Below are 21,473 nucleotides of genomic sequence, written 5' to 3' on the forward strand. Positions count from 1 at the left end.
CGATCTGTTCGTTCCGAGCGCTTAGTACAGTGCTCTGCACAGAGTAAGCGCTCAATAAATACGATTGAAGGAATGACCCCTCCCCGCCGACAGGGGGCAGCGCCTCGCTGGCCTCGGGCGGGAGAGGGGAGGAAGCCGCCGGAAGTGACGTCACGGGGCGTGGCCCGGCGAGGTCCCTCCCCGCTCCGCCCGCCCGACTCGGCTCTTCCCGCCCGACTCGGCCCTTTCCGCCAGTCCTCGGCCCTTCGCGCCCCGACTCGGGCCTTCCCGGGGCTCCCTCAGGATGGGGAAGAAGAACAAGAAGGAGAAGAAGGGAAAAGGGGCCGAGAAAACCGCCGCCAAGATGGAGAAGAAGGTCTCCAAGAGATCCAAGAAGGAGGAGGTTTGGCTTCCTCCAAACTAGCTCTCTTCCTCCCCCCCCGAGCCGGTCCTGCTGAGAGCGCACCTCCTCCGGGAGGCCTTCCCGGCTTCAGGGTCTCCCTCCCCCCCCCGCCTCCTCTTCACTCTACTAAGGCCAAAAGTCCATTTACAGCACTGGGAGGAGCCTCCAGGCACCTAGTTCTAAGAGGTGCCCATATAAGATAGTAATGTAATAACAGCTATATAATATAATATACTTAGAACTTGTTTTATCAAGGAGGTGGATAAATCCAAAATTCCATTTACAGCACTGGGGAGCCTCCAGGCACCTAGTTCTAAGAGGTGCCCATATAATATATTAAATAATATACATTTATATAAATATAATATACTTAGAATTTATTTTATCAAGGAGGTGGATAAGTCCAAAATTCCATTTACAGCACTGGGGAGGAGCCTCCAGGCACCTAGTTCTAAGAGGTGCCCATATAATATATTAAATAATATACATTTATATAAATATAATATACTTAGAATTTATTTTATCAAGGAGGTGGATAAGTCCAAAATTCCATTTACAGCACTGGGGAGGAGCCTCCAGGCACCTAGTTCTAAGAGGTGCCCATATAATATATTAAATAATAGAATATGCATTTATATAAATATAATATACTTAGAATTTATTTTATCAAGGAGGTGGATAAGTCCAAAATTCCATTTACTGCACTGGGGAGGAGCCTCCAGGCACCTAGTTCTAAGAGGTGCCCATATAATATGTAAACATATTAAATACTATATGTATACATTTATATAAATATATTGTACTTAGAATTAATTTTATCAAGGAGGTGGATAAGTCCAAAATTCCATTTACAGCACTGGTGTGCCTCTAGGCATGTATTTCTAATAGGCGCACATATATTAATATAATATACATATATATAAATATAGTATATTTATTTTACTAAGGAGGTGGATAAGTTCATAATTCCATTTACAGCACCTGTGAAACTATAGGCACGTATTTATAATAGGCACACATATAGAAATAGACCTTAAATATAAAGTTATGGTAGAATAAACATATATTTATAATAATTGAATAATGACTTAAAATGTTTATAAATTTATATAATATAACGTGTAATATTTATCATTTATTTTATTAAGGATGTGGTTAAGTCCACAATTCCATTTATAGCACTTGTGTGTTTGTAGTCACGTATTTATCATCCTCTTGATTTTATTAAGGATGTGGATAAGTTCATAATTCCATTTACACTTGTGTGTATATAATGGGTGCTCATGTAATACATAAATATATATTAAATAATATAACACTTATAACTTTATATACTTATAACATATTACACATATAATTTACTTTATTAATGATGTGGATATGTCTATATTTCCATTTACAGCACTTGTGTGCATATATCCACGCATTTATTGTCCTGATGATTTTATTAAGGATGTGGATAAATCCATAATTCCATTTACAGCACTTGTGTAAATATAGGCACATATTTATCATCCTATTGATTTTATTAAGGATTTGGATGAGTCTATAATTCCATTTACAGCACTTGTGTGTATATGGGCACATATTTGTAATAGGTGCACATATAAGATATATAAACATATTAAATAATATAATTATACATTTATGTGCATAAAATATTTATAATTTATTTCATTAAGGATGTAGATATGCCTATAATTCCATTTACAGCACTTATATGCATATATGCACATATTTATAATCCTATTGATTTTATTAAGGATGTATCTATAATTCCATTTAGTTACATCGATGGGGAGTGATGCCCGTCTGCTTGTTTTGTTTTGCTATCTGTCTCCCCTTTTACTACTACTACTACTAATAATGTTGGTATTTTTAAGCGCTTATTATGTGCCAAGCACTGTTCTAAGTGCTGGGGTAGATACGGGGTCATCAGGTTGTCCCACCTGGGGCTCACAGTCTTAGCCCCCATTTTATAGATGAGGGAACTGAGGCCTGGAGAAGTGAAGTGACTTGCCCAAGGTCACACAGCTGGCAAGCGGCGGAGGAGGGATTAGAACCCATGACCTCTGACTCCCAAGCCCCGGATCTTTCCACTGAGCCACGCCGCTTCTAGGCTGTGAGCCCGTTGTTGGGCAAGGATGATCTCTATCTGTTGCCCAATTGTACTTTCCAAGCGCTTAGTCCAGTGCTCTGCACACAGTAAGCGCTCAATAAATACCATTGAATGAATGAATGAGGTTAAAAGCTGCGGGAGAGCGGCGTGGCTTAGTGGAAAGAGCACGGAGGAGGTGAAGGACCTGGGTTCCAATAATAATAATAATATTTGTCAAGTGCTTACTATGTTCCAGGCACTGTACTAAGCGCAGGGGTGGATACAAGTCAAGTGGGTTGGACACAATCCCTGCCCCACGTGGGGCTCACGGTCTCAATCCCCATTTTCCAGATGAGGTAACTGAGGCCCAGAGAAGTAAAGTGACTTGCACAGGGTCACACAACGGGCAAATGGCGCAGCCGGGATTCGAACCCATGACCTTCTGATTCTCAGGCCCGGGCTCTATCCACTATGCCATGCTGACTCTCGGTAGTAATGATGGTATTTGTTGAGTGCGTACTGTGTGCCAAGCACTGCTCTAAGCGCTGGGGTAGATACAAGGTCACGAGGTCGTCCCTTATGGGCCTCACAGTCTGAATCCTCATTTTACAGATGAGGTAGCTGAGGCACAGAGAAGTGAAGTGACTTGCCCACAGTCACCCAGCCGACAAGGGGCAGAGGCGGAATTAGAACCCACAGCCTCTGACCCCCAAGCCCAGGCTTTTTCCACTAAACTTTTAATCCCGGCTCCGCCATTTGCGATGATGGTATTTGTTAAGCACTTACTATGTGCCAAGTACTGTTATAATCGCTGGGATAGACACGAGGTAATGAAGTTGTCCTACACAGGACTCACAGCCTCAGTCCTCATTTTACAGAGCTGGGATTAGAACCCACGACCTCTGACTTCCAAGCCCAGACTCTTGCCACTAAGCCACGCTGCTTCTCTTGTCTGCTGTGAGACCTTGGGCAAGCTGCTTAACTTCTCTGCGCCTCCGTTGCCTCATCGTGGACTCCAAGAAGGAGGCCAAGGACTCCTTCTGCCAATTGAATTTACCCCCAGCTCTTAGTGCCGTGCTTGGCACATAATGCTTAACAAACAGCACAAATAATAAATTATTAATAACAGTTATCATTATTCCGTCGCTCATCCCTTCCTGAGAAATCAAGCAGCACACCCCTCTCAGGGCTAAGTCAAAAGAAGAAAGAAGTGAGCGGCTCCTACAAAATACCCCAAGGTGGAGGAATAAAGAAGGCTTTTAAAAGAATAATAATATTAACGGTGGCATTTCTCAAGCACTTAATATGTGCCAAGCACTGTACTAAGCACTGAGGGTATATATAAAGGCATCAGGTGGGAGATAGTTCCGGGCTCTTATTGGGCTCAAAGGTCAAGTAATGAAGAAAACTGGGTGGGGTGCAAAAAAAAAAAGCCGGTTTATTCAGTTGGGACCGTATCTCTGCACTGGTTGATAAAGGTCCCACATCTCTGCTCTTATCAGGCCAGCACAGTAACAGTAATAATAATGATAATAATTGTGGGTGTTTGTTAATGGGTATTAAGCACTTGAGAGAGGACAGTACAACAGAGTTGGTAGAAATGTTCCCTGCCTACAAGGATCTTACAGTGTAGAGGGGTTAAGTGTTTACAATGTGCCAAATGCTGTAACAGATAAATAGAAGTAGATAATAATAATGTTGGTATTTGTTAAGCGCTTACTATGTGCAGAGCGCTGTTCTAAGCACTGGGGTAGATACAGGGTCATCAGGTTGTCCCCCGTGAATCTCACAGTTAATCCCCATTTTACAGATGAGGTAACTGAGGCACAGAGAAGTGAAGTGACTTGCCCACAGTCACACAGCTGACAAGTGGCAGAGCGGGAAATCGAACCCATGACCGCTGACTCCGAAGCCCAGGCTCTTTCCACTGAGCCACGCTGCTTCCCCAAGATTACAGATGGATTACAGCCTCTACCACATGGGTGCACAGTCTTAAGAGGGAGGGTGGATTCCCTGTGTGACTTTGGGCAAGTCACTTCACTTCTCTGTGTCTCATTTACCTCATCTATAAAATGGGGATGAAGACTGTGAGCTCCAAATGGGACGACCTGATCCCCTTGTATCTACCCCAGTGCTTAGAACGGTTCCTGGCACATAGTAAGCTCTTAACAAATGCCATTATTAGTATTATCCCCATTTTATAGATGAGAAAACTAAAACACAGGGAAATTGTGACTTGCCCAAGGTCAGGCAAATGGCAGAGCTGGGACTAGGACCTAGTTCTCCTGACTCATTAATTCAATCCTGTGCTCTTTCATCTAGCCTACGCTGCTTCTCTAGGCCACCGTCTTTCCTCTTACAGTCCTTTTATAAAAGTGGCGGAATAAACGCGCACTGTTTCTTAGGAGCGTTCTTTATGACACACACAAAAGGTAGGAATAGAGTGACCGTAATCGCTGGATGCAATATCGCCTGGTGAGCTGTGCACATTTAGAGTTCGAGTTCCAATCCTGCCAATTCTGGTATTAGGTGCCGTTTAGATACCAAGCCCTGCAGTGAGCTCAGGGAGAGACCCAAGCTGAACAGGTCGGATACAGACCCTCGTGGGGCTCACAGTCGAAGAGGGATAGCGAGCAGGCATCTTATCCCCATCTCACAGGTCAGGAAACTTGGGGACCGAGGGGTAAAGTGGCTTGAGCACGGGCTTGGGAGTCAGAGGTCATGAGTTCGAATCCCAGCTCTGCCACTTGTCAGCTGTGTGACTGTGGGCAAGTCACTCAACTTCTCTGGGCCTCAGTTACCTCATCTGTAAAATGGGGATTAACTGTGAGCCTCACGTGGGACGACCTGATTACCCTGTATCTACCCCAGCGCTTAGAACAGTGCTCGGCACATAGTAAGCGCTTAACAAATGCCAACATTATTGCCCAAAGTCACACAGCTGGCCATTGGCAGAGCGGGGATCAGTATTGCACTCTCCAGTGAGATAAAATTATGTGGAGGAACATGAGGAAAAGGACTGGATACATCGATTCCTTTAATTCCCTTGGATTTAAAACAGAATCCACACTCCCCACACATTTATTAAGAGACTGCATTCTAAATGACTAGGTGTTTGTTTTCTTTAATGGTGTTTGTTAAACGTTTGCTCTGTGTCAAACACTGTTCTAAGCTCTGGCTCACTGTCCACGTTGGAGGGACAACGGGTATCAGTTTCCAGATTGCATTTGAGGAAACTGAGGCACAGAGAAGTGAAGGGACTTGCTCAGCAAACAGTTGGCAGAGCTGGGGTTAGAACCCAAGTCCTTTGACTCCCAAGCCTGTGCTCTTCCCACTAGGCCATGTTGCATTCCAAAAGTCAGGGAGAGGGTGTTGCCCTATGGCTGGGTAAGGAACGGGAAAATGGGCTGCTCTGGCTTTGGGGAGGGTGTCCTGGGATGGGCGGGGAGAGAGGAGGTTTCTGACCGTCAGATACTGGGCTCATTAGAAATTATAGAGCCAGTCAAAGAGGAAAAATATCTAGGAAAATATCCGTTTGCAGATGACTCCCTGCCTCTGCCCATTGGCATTTGGGGCTTAATTTTAAATGGTATTGGAGGAAATGTAGCCTTTAGCTCTATGACCTGTCTGGGTCATTACACTCTGATTTTGCAGAAACCATGTGATAGACAGTTAACTTTCTCAAAGTCTTCCAGCTTTCAGGAAGTCAATTGCCAAGAATATGTAATTTGAAAATCCAAATTCCTGAATATTGGGTCGGAAGACTACACTTGCCATATTCTCCCCCCTAGGTCCTGTAGCTATTGAAAATGTACCTGGTTATGGTGGAGGTGGGAGTGAAGAACTGTATAATCAAGACTATGTTTTTAAAGTTGAATGTGAATTTATGGAGGAAACAAAATAATCCAATAGGATGCTAACTAGTAACAAAAGTAGTAAAAAAAAAAAAAATTACTTCCAGTGAGCCATCACTTTCAAAATGGTTTTTCCATTTAGTTTAAATTTTGTGAAAAAATGCAACAACTCCGTTTTATGATTAGACCTAAGTCAGATTTTGACAGACTAGAAATTAACATATATACTATTGTAATTGAAGCCCTCCCTTATATGAGACCGTTTGTTTGCTTTCAGGAAGACCTGGAAGCTCTGATAGCACATTTCCAGACCTTAGATGCTAAAAAGACCCAGATCATTGAAACACCGTGTCCTCCACCCTCACCAAGGTAAGAAAGCAGAGGTTCCATTAAGCCTGTTAGCCACTAGGTCTGTTGAAGCAGCGTGGCGCAGTGGAAAGAGCACGCGCTTTGGAGTCAGGGCTCATGAGTTCGAATCCCAGCTCTGCCACTTGTCAGCTGTGTGACTGTGGGCAAGTCACTTAACTTCTCTGTGCCTCAGTTCCCTCATCTGTAAAATGGGGATTAACTGTGAGCCCCACGTGGGACAACCTGATTCCCCTGTGTTTACCCCAGCGCTTAGAACAGTGCTCGGCACATAGCGCTTAAATACCAACATTATTATTATTATTGAAAATTTCCTCTCTCTGGATAAATTGGAGCAGTGGAGCATTCCCCATTGACGTAATATTATCATAAATGACCAAGACATTTTAACCTTCCACAAACTGAAACTACAGGGTGAGTATGCTACAACCTGTTTCTTTCCTCTCTTACCTGGAGCACCGAGTGAGAAACTAGAGAAAGTTAGCGATATTTATGGAACTATGAAGTCTCCCATCACAGATGCTTTAAAGGTGACATTATAGAGCACCGTAAATGGCAGCATCATTTTCCCACTGATATTTTGGGAGACCGAAAGTGTTGAGCCAACAGGTTTTTTGCAAGATATTGCCCTTAAAAATGGGAAGTCAACAAGCAAGGCAACCCCACCTGAGTGAAGTTTTGTTGTGTCTGGTCTTAAGTGATTTGAAATCCTCAGCTGAAGGGTGTCACTCTCATTATTAAGTGTTTTGAACCTAAAGTGGTTTGAATGTGGAAACACAGTACAAAACTTCTTGTGGGTTTTGTTTTTTTTTAACACTGAGGAATTAGACTGGGAAGAGGATGCTATGAAGTAGTGTTTTCCAACCATTTCCTTCATGCTGATTACCAGGTCTGCAAATGGGAGGTGAATTTGCTGTTACACCAGGGGAAACGGATTGAGATGGTGGGGCTCCGCAGGAAAAGGTTGTCAGTTTCCTCTGCCAGTGCAAAAGCAGGCTTAGCAACAGCCTTGCTCGTGTGGTGCCCGAGATTCCCAAGGGCCTTCTGGTGGGGTGGCTGAGATATACTTTTGGGAAGCTGCTATAGTTAATCGATTCATCGTACTCATTAAGCGCCTACTCTGTGAAGAGCACTGTAGTAAATGTCTGGGAGAGTACAGTAAATGTAGAAGACAGAATCTCTGCCCACAGGGAGCTTAGAGCTTAATTAACTGACTTATCTTCACGCTGGAGCGTTGATCGTCATTTCCATTCATCTCTTGTTGTGAATCCCGGTAGTCTTCGGCAATTGCACGACACCTTTTCCAACTGCGGCTCCGAGCGTCCAATCTTAATTTTCTGTTTACCGTTTTGGCTGCCATGGTATACAGTTTTAAGTAATTTAGCCTACCTTTGCTCGCTCTTAGTTCGCCGAAATGTTAATCGGCTATGATAGGGTGACCAGACACTATGTTGTGCACAGCCAGATTGAAAAAGGCTTTCATGTGTGTGTTCCACCAATCCCAAATTTCGCAGCCAGACAGTTTGCAACGTCCATTAGGCCTTCAGCCTTTGGAATTGTCACCTACAGTTTTGGCCTCGGCGGGTACGTTCGGGACCTTTACACCCACGGTGGGTGACGGAAACTAGTTCAAGAAAGAGATAAAATATGGAGTATTTCCTGCTAACAAAGATCAAAAGACCATGCTTTTAGGTAGGACAGTCTTAAAACTAGCTGATGGAGATGAAGGGGAGTCTGTTCTCTCTCTTCTCCCTTTCAAGTTTAGGGGAGAAAACAGGCCTTTCTTTTGCTTCCTAAATAGAAATCTTTGTCCTCAAAACTAGATGAGATCAGAGAGACCCAATCACTTAATTTTTGAGATAATACATCCAAACCGAAGTCTAAAAACAATGTTCTATGCGGGGAGCATTATCCGAACTTACTATTTTCCTGCAGCTAGGTGCAAAGAAGGCTTCCTTTGACTTTGTCGTGGTCCCTGGGCAGAGTGGATTTAATTATCATCTTATAAAAGGGGGAAAGAGTGAAGTGGTGTGCCCTCGTGCTTAGTGAGCGCTAACTAAAGCTTCTTCACGAAATGAATGAATCCTTGGTGTTCACCTCACAGTCAGACCATCATCCGTGATGCATTTTGGAAATTGGGTCAGTGTTTTTTCTGCTCTCTCCTCCACTCTTCCCCTCTCCACCAAATTCCCTAGGGAAGGGAGGTTGGTGGTTTATCTACCCTGCTGAGTTTGGCGTCCGTAGAGAAGAGTAAAACTTCTTCAGAAGGTTTGTATCCATCCAGTCACTTGGCACAGAGTAAAGGCTTGACTACCACAATTATAATTGTCCAAGACATGTATCCCTCTCTGGGATCTGTGACTCCTTTTGACAAAACTTGAGGGCTTGCTCAGTGGTGTGATTCGGTGCTAGAGATATCAGAATGCACCGTTTAAATCCTCAAGAGGTAATAATGTTGGTATTTGTTAAGCGCTTACTATATGCAGAGCACTGTTCTAAGCGCTGGGGTAGACACAGGGGAATCAGGTTGTCCCACGTGGGGCTCACAGTCTTCATCCCCATTTTACAGATGAGGGAACTGAGGCACAGAGAAGTTAAGTGACTTGCCCACAGTCACACAGCTGACAAGTGGCAGAGCTGGGATTCGAACTCACGAGCCCTGACTCCAAAGCCCGTGCTCTTTCCACTGCGCCATTCATGTAGCAGCCATCTCTTCAACTGAAAATGGAATATTGCTTTTGACCGGCTGCCTAGAATGCAGTGTTTCCATATAAAGTATAACTACTTTATACTCAATAAATACTATTACTTCTACCGACGCAAGGTGAGTGATGCCAAGGAACTTGGAATGGGAAAGGCATATCCAATAGGGAACAGGTAGCGGGGATAGTGATCTGCAAGGCTGATTTCTTGAAGGCTAATTTAACTGCGTAACCAACCCTCAGCTTCTTGCCCTGTGTCCACCTCAAAAATTTGTTTTAAGAGTATTGTTGTATCTTCAAACGCCTACTGAGACTTCAGGTTCTTTGCTCTTGACAGTTTCCAGATGATTTCTGTCACTATCTAGGAGAAAAGCAAAAGGGAGCTAGATATTCAAGAAGACAAGGACAAGAGAAGGTGTCTGTAGAAACTGAAAAATGGTTTCAGACATGTTATAAATGGACCTAGCCTTTGCTGATGTCTGCGCTTTATGTCCGGCAGGTTAAACGCCTCTCTGTCTGCCCATCCTGAGAAAGATGAATTAATCCTTTTCGGAGGTGAATATTTCAATGGCCAAAAAGTAAAGTATATTTCTTTTTTTTTCCCCTTCCTTCACTGTCATTTGCATGGATTTCATTTCATCTGGTGCAAAATTAACCTGAATCATGAAATATGTATTTGTCCTAGAATGAGAGCAAAATAAGTAACCTTTTAATTCGATTCTCATATTGTCATGAGCCTGAGCTGTCAGACCAAATGTGAAGTTCTGTCCTTGACAAGTCGAACTGGGATCCATCAAGGGACTGAAGTGACTCTGTTTGCATCAATTTTGCAGAAGTTCCTAATTTCTTGGTTCTGTTATAGTCTGTATATATCTTTTTTCTTTGGCTGTCTCGACTAGCATAATCCTAGTTTTTTCCTCTTCTCTGCTTCAGCTGAAGTCCTTATTCAAATTTCATTAAAAAGGACAGCCTTTGTCCCTGTTTAAAGCTGATGTCTCTTTTTTTAATTTTTTTCATGGTATTTGCTAAACGCTTACTATGTGACACACACTGTACTAAGCACCGGAGTAGATACTAGCTAATCAGATTGGACACAGTCCATGTCCCAGATAGGGCTCACAGTCTGAGGGAACTGAGGCGTGGAGAAGTGAAGTGACTTGCCCAAGGTCACACATGGGGCAAGTGGCAGAGCTGGGATTAGAACCCAGGGCCTTCTGATTCCCAGGTCCGTGCTCTGTCCGCTAGGCCATATTGCTTCTCCGGTGTTGCAGAAATGCTCGGTGTTGCCCATAGATGGAATATGCTTTGTGGAAAAAAGCTTGTTAGTGTCATTAAATTAGTTTTAATAGGAAGTATTCTACTGATTGGGATATCCCAAATGGTTCTAAAATGGGTTGGAATGAAGCATGGCAACACTTCCTAGTTCAGTGTTTGGGAAACAGTGTGGAGCGTAATCTTGGGCTCTCATTTCCCACTTGTAGATAATCTCCCAAGGTTGGCAGGCTGCCTGCACATTTATGGTGGAATCCTGAAAAATTGCAAGTCCTTTAAGTTCCACAAAGCATTGCTTTTTGGGATGCATGTTTCTTAGAAGCGAGCCCGCGAAAGCCTTCCTTTCCACCTATCTGGGGTCTCCTCCCTGCTCCTTCCAGCCTTTCTGGCTCAGTACGGGGGTGACCTGTCTCTCTCTAGCGAGTTGGATAGGGATGAGAACCAGAAAAAGCCTGCTCAACCGTACTGCCAGGTGGGCAGCCAGAAACAGAAGTAGACATTTTAAGATGCTGGGCCCTGACATACATCAACCAAGTCACTCTTTCCTGGCACCCAGATTTCTACCATTAAAATGGGGTGCAAATCTTTGACACTTGGGCAAAATCAGTTGCCTGTTTCTGTTCTTGAAATCATTTATCTTTAATCACCTCCCCTTTTTTTGGTGGACACAAACACATTTCAGACACATTTCATATCCTGAGAATGTAATAATGTTGGTATTTGTTAAGCGCTTACTATGTGCCGAGCACTGTTCTAAGCGCCGGGGTAGACACAAGGGAATCAGGTTGTCCCCACGTGGGGCTCACAGTCTTAATCCCCATTTTACAGATGAGGTAACTGAGGCACCGAGAAGTTAAGTGACTTGCCCAAAGTCACACAGCTGACAAATGGCCGAGCCGGGATTTGAACCCATGACCTCTGACTCCAAAGCCCTTGCTCTTTCCACTGAGCCACGCTGCTTCTCTAATGTACCTGACCCTGGAAAATAAGTTAGGAATCACAGACCCGTCTTGGAAGTTAAGAGCAACATCATATTTATGTAGCATGAGTTAATTATATCCTAGACTGTGGATGACCAGAGGCTACTGCTGAGGAGCTATTTTTTTTTTCCAATCTCTGCCCCCCATCTTTTCTCCCTTAACCATTTAGTTCTCTCGTCCTGAATTCCTTCTGACACATCCCCTCACAGATTCACGAGTTCACGAGTCTGCTATTGATCTCACTGACTCTTTGCTGCAAGTCTTTGGAATTTCCTTTTCTTTTTAATAGAGTTTCATTACTTGCTCATCCCTTCACCAAGGGGAAAGAGGATTGTTATTGATGGAGAGTAAATGGCTCACAAAATTAGCGCCTGATTCAGGATGAGATTGCTCAACCCGGAATTTATTAGTCTGCCACTTTAGCGAGCTACATGTCTGCCTTAGCTGCTATTATTCCCCTCTTCTCTTTAACACACTTTCTTTATTATCTTTCCTTTTGCATTTCCCATTTCATTTGTAGATTTCTGTATGTCCGGAGATACTGACAACCTGAACACAGTCTGCTACTGTCTCATAGGTGACCCTCGATCCCCTCCCCTCCCTAGTCTCTTGTTCTTCTTTCAGAGTCTGCTCACTGGCATATCAATCCATTGTCAGGAAAGATCCCCGTGTCTCCATGTGCTTTCCTCTTCCCCTGTCCTATTTTTACCCCTAGCATTGAAACCTCGCACCCCCTTGGGCTAGGCACAGAGCAGAGTGTTAAACAGGTCTTGGATATTCAATTTCCATCTTGCTCCTCTGTGGTGGCCCTTCTAGGACAGAATCCTCTAGACTGTAAGTTCATGGTGGGCAGGGATTCTGTCTACCGAGTCTGTTGTTCTCCCACAGGTGCTTAGTACAGTGCTCTGCACACATTAAGCGCTTAATAAATGCCATCGACTGATTGACAGAAGACACTAGTATCAGCTGGGGGAACTTTTGCTTCTGTTATTCCTATTTGGATAAATTACCATGTAACCTCATCTGCAATTCTGTCAAAACAACTTGAGGGTTTCTTGGTTCGTTTTATAATTTCCATCCCCTGTCCACCTACTGACTCTTGAAACTCCATGCTCCAGCAGAAACATGAACAGAAGGGACAAGAAGGCGTGAGTGCCAGTGTACAACCGATATTCTTCTAAGCAGTTCCTCTGCCCAGCCTTCCTCCTGAAGATCCAGGACTGAGGCTCATCCATTGTCATCAGTGAGGATTTCCGTGGTCACGCTTTGTTAACCTCAATTCCCCACACCTTCAGTGCTTTTCCAGTCTTTTTTTCCCAGTTGCTTAGGGTCATTTGCTTCCAGGAGGCCTTCCCAGACTAAGCCCTCCCCATTCCCCCTACTCCCTCCCTCTGCTCTACCCCTTCCCCTCCCCACAGCACTTGTGTATATTTGTATATACTATTTATTACTCGATTTTATTAATGATGTGTATATATCTATGATTCTAATTATTTTGATGGTATTGATGCCTGATGGTTTTGCTGTCTGTCTCCCCCTTTTAGACTGTGAGCCCGTTTTGGGCAGGGATTGTCTCTATCTGTTGCCAAATTGTCCATTCCAAGCGCTTAGTACAGCGCTCTGCACACATTAAACCCTCAGTAAATACGAATGAATGAATGAAAAATGGTATTCACTGCTTACTAGGTGCCAAGCCCTCTGGTAGGCAAAAGATAATCAGGATGGACATCATCCCTTTTTCATCTGGGGCTCGCAGTCTGAGAGAGAGAGAGAACAGGTGATTTATCCCTGTTTTACAAGTGAGGAAACTGAAGCATAAGTTTCCCACGGCAGGCAGGTGCCAGATCCAGGCTTGGAACCCAGGAATAGCTGCATTTCTTCAGGAGGTGAAGTTGATTTTTGAATTTGTAGAAATGCTTTGGAATTCTTTGAAATGTAAATTGCTGTGATTTATAAATATAGCTGTGCTCTCTTCCTTCCCCTACTAAAAGGGGTTTTTTTAAATGGTATTTGTTATGTGCCAGGCACTCTACCAAACACTGGGGTAGATACAAAGGTAATCAAGTTGGGCGTAGTCCGTGTTCTGCATGGGGCTCACAATCTTAATCCCCATTTTGCAGATGAGGTAGCCAAGGCACAGAAAATCTAAGTGACTTGCCCAGGGTCACACACCAGATGAGTGGTGGATTCTGGATCAGAACCCAGGTCCATCTGACTCCCAGCTCGTGCTGTATCTACTAGGCTGTGCTGTTTCTATTACTAAAGACTGTTGGCTGATTGCAGTTGATATTGGTTCATTTTAGAAGAAAATCTCCAGAGTGTAACCTGCTGTTTTAGGGATAAATGTCACTTCATGGTAAAGGTCAGTATATATATATATATATATATATATATATATATGTTCTTTTTGGCAGACTTTCCTGTATAATGAGCTGTTTATCTACAACATCAGAAAAGACACATGGACTAAAGTGGATGTCCCCAATCCACCTCCCAGGCGCTGTGCTCATCAGGTAAAATATTTCAAAGTCTATCTTAAAATAAGTGAATTTAGGATTGTAATTTCCTCAGAGTGGAAATTCTGCATTATAAACTCCTAGAGATTGAAGTATACAGGGATGTTGTCTCTGTGTGGGGGCGGTCTGCCTCAAGCTTTCTCCAGCTGTGGGCCATGGGGGATAGGTATTCTCATTTTTCTTATTTAACTTTCAGATCTTTTAGTGACCAATGCCCTTTTTAAAAAGCCTTTTTAGCATGTCTGGGTTTCTGCTACAAACACATGCACACACACACACACACCTCTCATCCTTGAAGAATTAAAGTTTGGAAACCATTTGGGATTCTTTTGAGTCAAAGGTATTTGGTAAGGGGCTGAAAATAGGATCTGATTTACATAGCTACTTTATAAAGACTAAATAGACAGGGCTTATTAATGCTACTGTAGTTAAAGTTGCCTTACTTTCCGTTGTGAATTCTCATTATGAACTCTTTTGTAATGGATCAGGGAATTGGAAACCAGAAATTGATATAGAACCTTTCAGTGCTCTAGCATTTTTGATCTTTGGCTCAGCACTTCTCTGTGCCTTAGTTTTCCAATTTCTATGCAGTATCTTTGGGATAGGATTGATATCCTAGATCTTTAGGGGATTTATTATTATATCAACACCGTTGAGCGACAGGAAAAACAGGACTTTACTTTCTGCATTTTTATAACTCAAGCCTGTGGAACCTTAAAGTTAGTCACTAGCACCTTCTTTCCAAATCATCAAACAAAATTAACAAAAAAAAAAAACCTTGAAAAACTTTGAACTAATGTTTTGGGAAAAATATTCACACTATGTGAATAAAAAACAAATTGGATATATTTGATGTTTTAAAAGAATAACCAAATGCAGACAACATGGGAGGTTAATCCCATCATGGCTGTTGTCAGATAACCTGGGATGTTTTATTCATTCTAGGCATTTTATTTTCAAAATGGAGAAGAACGTTTTTAGGAGCTACTAGAAAAGCAAAGAAATTATTAAGGAATTAAAACGTTGAGTAATAAAGGAAAGTAACAGCTTACACATACAGGAGGAAATTGAAAAAGGTAAGAAGTGGAAAGATTGGTCCCAATGTTCAAAGATAAACCAGTGGCACTTAAGCATCTTTGTACAATTTTAATATTACAGTACTCACACTCCCTAAGTGCTCAGTATATTCGATTGATTGATTCTTCTGACAAGACTGTTAATGCATTGAATTTTGCAACTGATTTTCAACTGGTGCTGTGATTTTCATAGGTAAAATTTGTTTGCATTGAACATCTAGTTCTTTTATACACACACACATACACCTCTCTCTCCCTCTCTGTAGATATATATATTGACCTAATAATTGGTGCTGTAGCTGAATTGCTAACTTTGCGAGTTGTAAACCACTAGCAAATAAAGGTTTATAGACAACCTTAACTATAGCATTGCTTGCTAAGACCCTGTAATTAGCCCTGAGGAAAGAAAATGTCATGAAAAACGCAGTTGTGGCCCAGCTAGCAGTGACTTAATTGTTATTTATGCCAGGATACTGGTCCTACCAACTCTAGCTCTGCGGGGTGCCTAGAAGTACACCAGGGACAACTCCTGAAAAGAATGATTGTCTGACCTTAAATGCCCTTAGTTCCCATCTAGCAGGCGTGTGTATCCCTGTCTCTCCGATAGATTTGGGTTTCTATTTCTACAGTCAGACTTCTATACTCCCCCTTCCCGTCTTGGAGGAACCCACATTTGTGGGTGTTTATTATCAGACCTGGGAGAATCTTTATAATTGCGGTGCCGAAACAGCAATTCTGGGTTGGCTATTTTCACATAGTTGCTCGCGAGGAGTTGCCCTCAGAGATGTATTACAGTACAATAGAAAGCTGATTATGTGAACTGGATAATTATGTGAACAAAATGGTTATGGAACTTACTAAGCGCTTACATGACTATGTCCTACAGGGCGAGGGTGGATTCAAGGTAATGAGATCGAACACAGGTCACATTCCACATGTGGCTCACAGTCTGTCTCGTAAGCCCAGAGAGATTAAGTGCCTCCTTGCTCATCGTCCCGTTACTGGCCAGTGATGGGGCTGGGACTCCATCCCGGATTTTCCGACTTCCAGTCCCATGCTGTTTCCATTAGGCCGCCTTGTCTTCAGAAGCTGGTCAACCACCCATCAGAGCTTTCTAAATCCCATTTTGTTTGGTTATCCAAATTTCAATGATATTTATTGAGTGCTTACTCTCTGCAGAGACTAATTGTACTATGCACTTGGGAGAGTATAATGCAGTAGAGTTGATAGACAAAATACCCGCCCTAAAGGAGCTTACAGTCTAGACGAGGAGGCAGACGTGAAAATCAGTGACAGCAGAAGGGTCAGAATATATGGATATGGACAGAAGTGCAAAAGAGGACTGAGTATCAGAGTGCGTAAGTGATACAGACCCATGTTTTGGCATGGGCTATTAATGATACGGCTTCTTAGTGACAGGGCATTCTTTTAACTTGGGCTGAATTTAGGAGGGGGCGCTGAGACTATAAATGAAAGAAAAGTTGTCGTATTAAGACCCAACCCTGTCTTGCTAACCGGAAGAAATTTATATTAGAAAAGAAGAAAAGTAAACAAGGAGAAGGGTGAAAAGATAAAGTCAAGATGAGAGCTCAGATGTTTTAAGTAATCAGAGGCTAGGTGAGCCGCCTGAGCGATACAGACCAGGCTAAATTTCCCACCTGTATAATCTCTCCCATCACTCCTTGGAGTGCTCGGAACACAGTACGCACTTAATACCGTTGCTACTATTACCTGCTTATATGCAGGGAGCTATCTTGGACTTTAAGCCTCTATAGCCCAGAGGCAGGTCTGCGACCTATCCACTAGGCCACACTGCTTCACTGGTTGGTCATTGATCGGAACTTGCCCATCACTGGAAATTGGAAGATTTCAATCCCCCACCTTCATGATTACGCCACTCCATCAACATATCTATTTGTTTGTTGATCTGCTTACTTTGTTTCTCTGTTTTTTTAATTATTAATGATCATAATAATAATAGTATTTGTTAAGAGCTTACCATGTGCCAGGCACTGCTGTAAGCACTCGAGTGGACACAAGCAAATGGAGTTGGTCACAGTCCCTGTCCCACTGTCTCAAATCCCATTTTACAGGTGAGGTGACTGAGGCCCAGTGAAGTGACTTGCCCAGGATCACACAGCAGACAAGGGGCGGAGCTGGGATTAGAACCCATGACCTTCTGACTCCTAGGCCCATACTCTAACCATTATGCCATGCTGCTTCTCTACCTAATTTTTCCCATCTTGCATTTTGGAATTTAAGTTCACCTGGTTTTCCATTAGATGACAATCACCTTGAGAGCCAAAACAGTGTTTTTTAATCCTATGTTCCCAGCACATTTACACAGCACTTTGGATCGTGTTGATGATCTGGGTCATAGTTACTGAATGGATTTTCTGTTTGAATATTTAGGAAATGAGAATTGGAACCTGCTAACCAATCTAGAGCTCTCCTCTGGAGTGTAAGCTTGTTGTGGGAAGGGAACGTGTCTGTTTATTGTTGTGTTGTAGTCTCCCAGGCGCTCAGTACAGTGCTCCGCACACAGTAAGCACTCGGTAAATTCGAATGAATGCATGAGTGAATCTGGATCTGATTAATTATGCTTCTATTGGTATGTAGACTTTTACCAATTGCTATGTAGCTTTCTCATTCTTGAAAGTGAAAATCCGACCATAGTGGAGGCCTGCAAGGTGGGATGCTAGAGGATGAAGACTGCATTATCTATTGCTTTCCCTTTTTTCGTCAGTGGGGCAGTTCTTGAATACATCCTTCAGCCTGTCCAAAGCAATGCCCGGGGGACAGATGGCTGTAGAACATAGGGTTATATCGACCAAGATCCCTCTTTCTGAGTTTCTTTGAAAACGCAAGCCCAGTTCCTTCATGAGTTTGAAGTTTTTCCAGAAATATAACAGTAGGCAGATGGAGTTCAGCTCCTGAAATATACATTTAGAGCACCAAAGCTCAAAAAATGTCTTCCACAAGGCTAAGATTTTTTTTTTTTGCCCTGCAGTGAACTGCTAAGGAGAACAAAACATGAGCACTCTTGATTTTTATGTGCCTGTTTCTTCCTTCCCTTTGGCTTATTTCCATATGGGACTGTGGGATTCCAGTGGGTGTGTTCTTGTTGCTATCCTTCTGACACCTCTTGCCAACTTCATAATGCTGGTAAATATTATCAAGTCGAGTGATGGAAAGGGAAGGAAAATCTGTGAGTTTTAGCCTTCAGTAGGTTTAAGAATTAAAAACTATGAATGTCCTATGAGAAGCAGCATGGCTCAGTGGAGAGAATATGAGCCTGGGAGTCAGAGGTCATGGGTTCTAATACCGGCCCCGCCACTTGTCAGCTGTGTGACTTCGGACAAGTCACTTAACTTCTCTGTGCCTCAGTTACCTCATCTGGAAAATGGGGATTAAGACTGTGAGCCCCACGTGGGACAACCTGATTATCTTGTATCCCCCCCCAGTGCTTAGAACAGTGCTTGGCACGTAGTAAGAGCTTAAATGCCATAATTATTATTGTTATTATTATTAATGTTCTTGTGAAATTTGAAGGAGCAGAACCATATTTTGAACGTCCCCCAAATACTTTCTAGCCTTCCACTTAGCTAATCAGTGAATTATTTTATGTAGGTGAATGTGTTGAAATTAATGAATATTTAATTTGCGAAAGCCACACAGCACAGTGTACTGTCCATTGTTTTTTTAAGTCAGTGAGAAATCTTGTAAAGTTCCCATACAGTTGAACGTGCGTACGCATACTGGAAAGACAGTGAACTGCAAGAAGTAAAAGTAACTTGTCAGGAGTTAGAGATTTTTCCAGGTTTAAAATCGTATCCGTGTTTACTTTTGTAATTGGGGCTTAATCCGAGAAGCATGATTGTATCTTCAGCGACTCTGCCTAGCAGGTGGCAATCTAATAAATAACTCTTATTACGTGGCTGAATAGTAGGGAATTGCAGCAGACACTTCTCTCCCTCTCCTCAGCTTTCCTTCGCCCCCAGCACCCCTCCCCGTTTTTGAGAAGTGTTGGGCGATCAACTTTTCATTGCCACCACGAGCCTCCAGTATCACATTCTTAAGCCTGCATCATTCATCTCACTGATCTCTCTCCCTTCTCCAGTCCATACTTCGCTCTGCTGCCCGGATCATTTTTCTAAATTCTGCGTGCATCTCTGCACTCCTCAAAAATCTCCCGTGGTTATCCGTTCCTGTCTACATCAATCAAAAGTTCCTGATACTTGGCTTTAAAGCACTCAGTCAACTCTCTCCTTCCTTCTGGTCCACTCCCTTCTCCCCCTATATCCCGGCTCACACTCTTCGTTCCTCTCAAGTTAAGCTCACTGTGCCTCGATCCCATCTCCTCTGCCGTGGACCTCTTGCCCGCACTGTCTTCCATTCCCCCCATCCCCACCCATCTGAAACTCTTTTCCCTTTCATATCCAACAGAGCACAGCTCTCCCCCATCCTTCTAAAATCACATCTCCAGGAGGCCATCATTCAGTCGCATTTATCGAGTGCTTACTGGGTGCAGAGCACTCTACTAAGCATTTGGAAGAGTACAGTACAGTAAACAGATTCCCTGCCCACAGTGAGCTTACACAATTTCTAATATCCCTAACTGCCATTTCAGCCCTTCTGTGCCGCTTCAGCAGCTAAGTAATCTCAACTTTCATAGTACTTATATACATATGTTATATCCTTTAGTACTCCCGCCACGTGTCAGCTGTGTGACCTTTCTTTCTGCCTGTAATTTAAATGTTCGTCTCCCTCTTCCGGATTGTAAGCACCTTGAGGGTGAGGATCACACTTACTTTATTGTAGTCTTCCACATGGTTGGTACAGTGCTCTGCACAATTAGGTATTCAGTAAGGGCTAGTGGTTGATTGTCTTCTTTCCCTTAGCAGCTCCGTGGCCGCTTGATGGCATTTTGTCTTTGGTCGGGCACCTCTGTCAATTTCACGGCTTACTCCCCTGATTCAAGGAGGTATAATGGCTTTAGCCATATTTTAGGCAAATCCTGCAGACATAAAGGGACGTTATAGTTGTGGTGCTTCTGGATTCTTCTCTTTAAACACTTTAACTTCACCGTGACTTTCACTAGAAATAATTACAGGTCAAGTCCAGTGGCTTTAGAGTCATTTCGGTAATGTGTGATTTTTGTGCCCATCCAGGAGAAAGACTTGGTCACCTTTGAAAGCAGTGAGAATTTCTGTAGTAGGCTCGCTGAGAAGCTCAGTTTGAGGTCTCTGCCTTAGAATGCTGCTGATGTTGTCCACCGAGGAGGTTTTGCCCCAGTTTTTACAAGGTTGATATAGTGTGATTTTCTAATAATAATAATAATGTTGGTGTTTGTTAAGTGCTTACTATGTGCCGAGCACTGTTCTAAGCGCTGGGGTGGATACAGGGTAATCAGGTTGTCCCACGTGAGGCTCACAGTTAATCCCCATTTTCCAGATGAGGTAACTGAGGCACAGAGAAGTTAAGTAACTTGCCCACAGTCACACAGCTGACAAGTGGCAGAGCCGGGCTTCGAACTCTTGACCTCTGACTCCCAAGCCCGTGCTCTTTCCACTGAGCCACGCTTCTTCTGCTTCTAAAGGAGCTATCTTTATGAGTTGGGATTTAAATTGGTTCAGGAAAATATGATAAAGAGGATAAGAAATACCACATCACTAAGAAACCATCAGATAACTGGAAAAGGTTGAGCATAATCTTCAGAGTAAGCAGGTACTCAATCTTTCCCCCGTCACTCCCCCCACCCCCCGACCCAGACATGTAAAAGTCCACAGAGAGCTGCTCATTCTTAATAATAATAATAATGTTGGTATTTGTTAAGCGCTTACTATGTGCCGAGCACTGTTCTAAGCGCTGGGGTAGACATAGGGGAATCAGGTTGTCCCACATGGGGCTCACAGTCTTAATCCCCATTTTACAGATGAGGGAACTGAGGCACAGAGAAGTTAAGTGACTTGCCCACAGTCACACAGCCGACAAGTGGCAGAGCTGGGATTCGAACTCACGAGCTCTGACTCCAAAGCCCGTGCTCTTTCCACTGAGCCACGCTGCTTCTATTCTTAGTTTGAGAGTCTCAAAGCAACGGCATTGGAGAAGCCTGGCGATCAGAAGAAAACGGGGACCTTGTTGTTCGTGCCATACTTGAAAATCCTCCCTTGAAAGGATGAGTAATAATGATCTCAGCTGCAGGTTGTGTCAGCAGCTACTGGAGG

The 21,473-nt window shown here is 43.2% G+C and overlaps 1 protein-coding gene across 4 annotated transcripts in view; it reads left to right on the top strand.

Moving 5' to 3' along the window:
- Positions 1-203: 203 nt before the first annotated feature.
- The window catches only part of KLHDC4 (kelch domain containing 4), a 61,649-nt gene continuing 40,379 nt past the window's right edge, over positions 204-21,473 (top strand). Inside the window, exons 1-4 of one of the 4 annotated variants that reach the window (XM_029075400.1) lie at positions 204-382; positions 6,612-6,703; positions 9,902-9,980; positions 14,069-14,167. In XM_029075400.1, the coding sequence (XP_028931233.1) occupies positions 284-382; positions 6,612-6,703; positions 9,902-9,980; positions 14,069-14,167 (369 nt within the window). In that variant the 5' untranslated portion in view covers positions 204-283. Of the gene's footprint in view, positions 383-6,611; positions 6,704-9,901; positions 9,981-14,068; positions 14,168-15,115; positions 15,247-21,473 lie in introns of those variants that run through there. The other 3 variants (XM_029075399.2, XM_029075402.2, XM_029075401.2) reach the window with 3 other exon arrangements.

This window comes from Ornithorhynchus anatinus, chromosome 11 (genome assembly GCF_004115215.2).
Source record: "Ornithorhynchus anatinus isolate Pmale09 chromosome 11, mOrnAna1.pri.v4, whole genome shotgun sequence".
NCBI classification, from domain to species: domain Eukaryota; kingdom Metazoa; phylum Chordata; class Mammalia; order Monotremata; family Ornithorhynchidae; genus Ornithorhynchus; species Ornithorhynchus anatinus.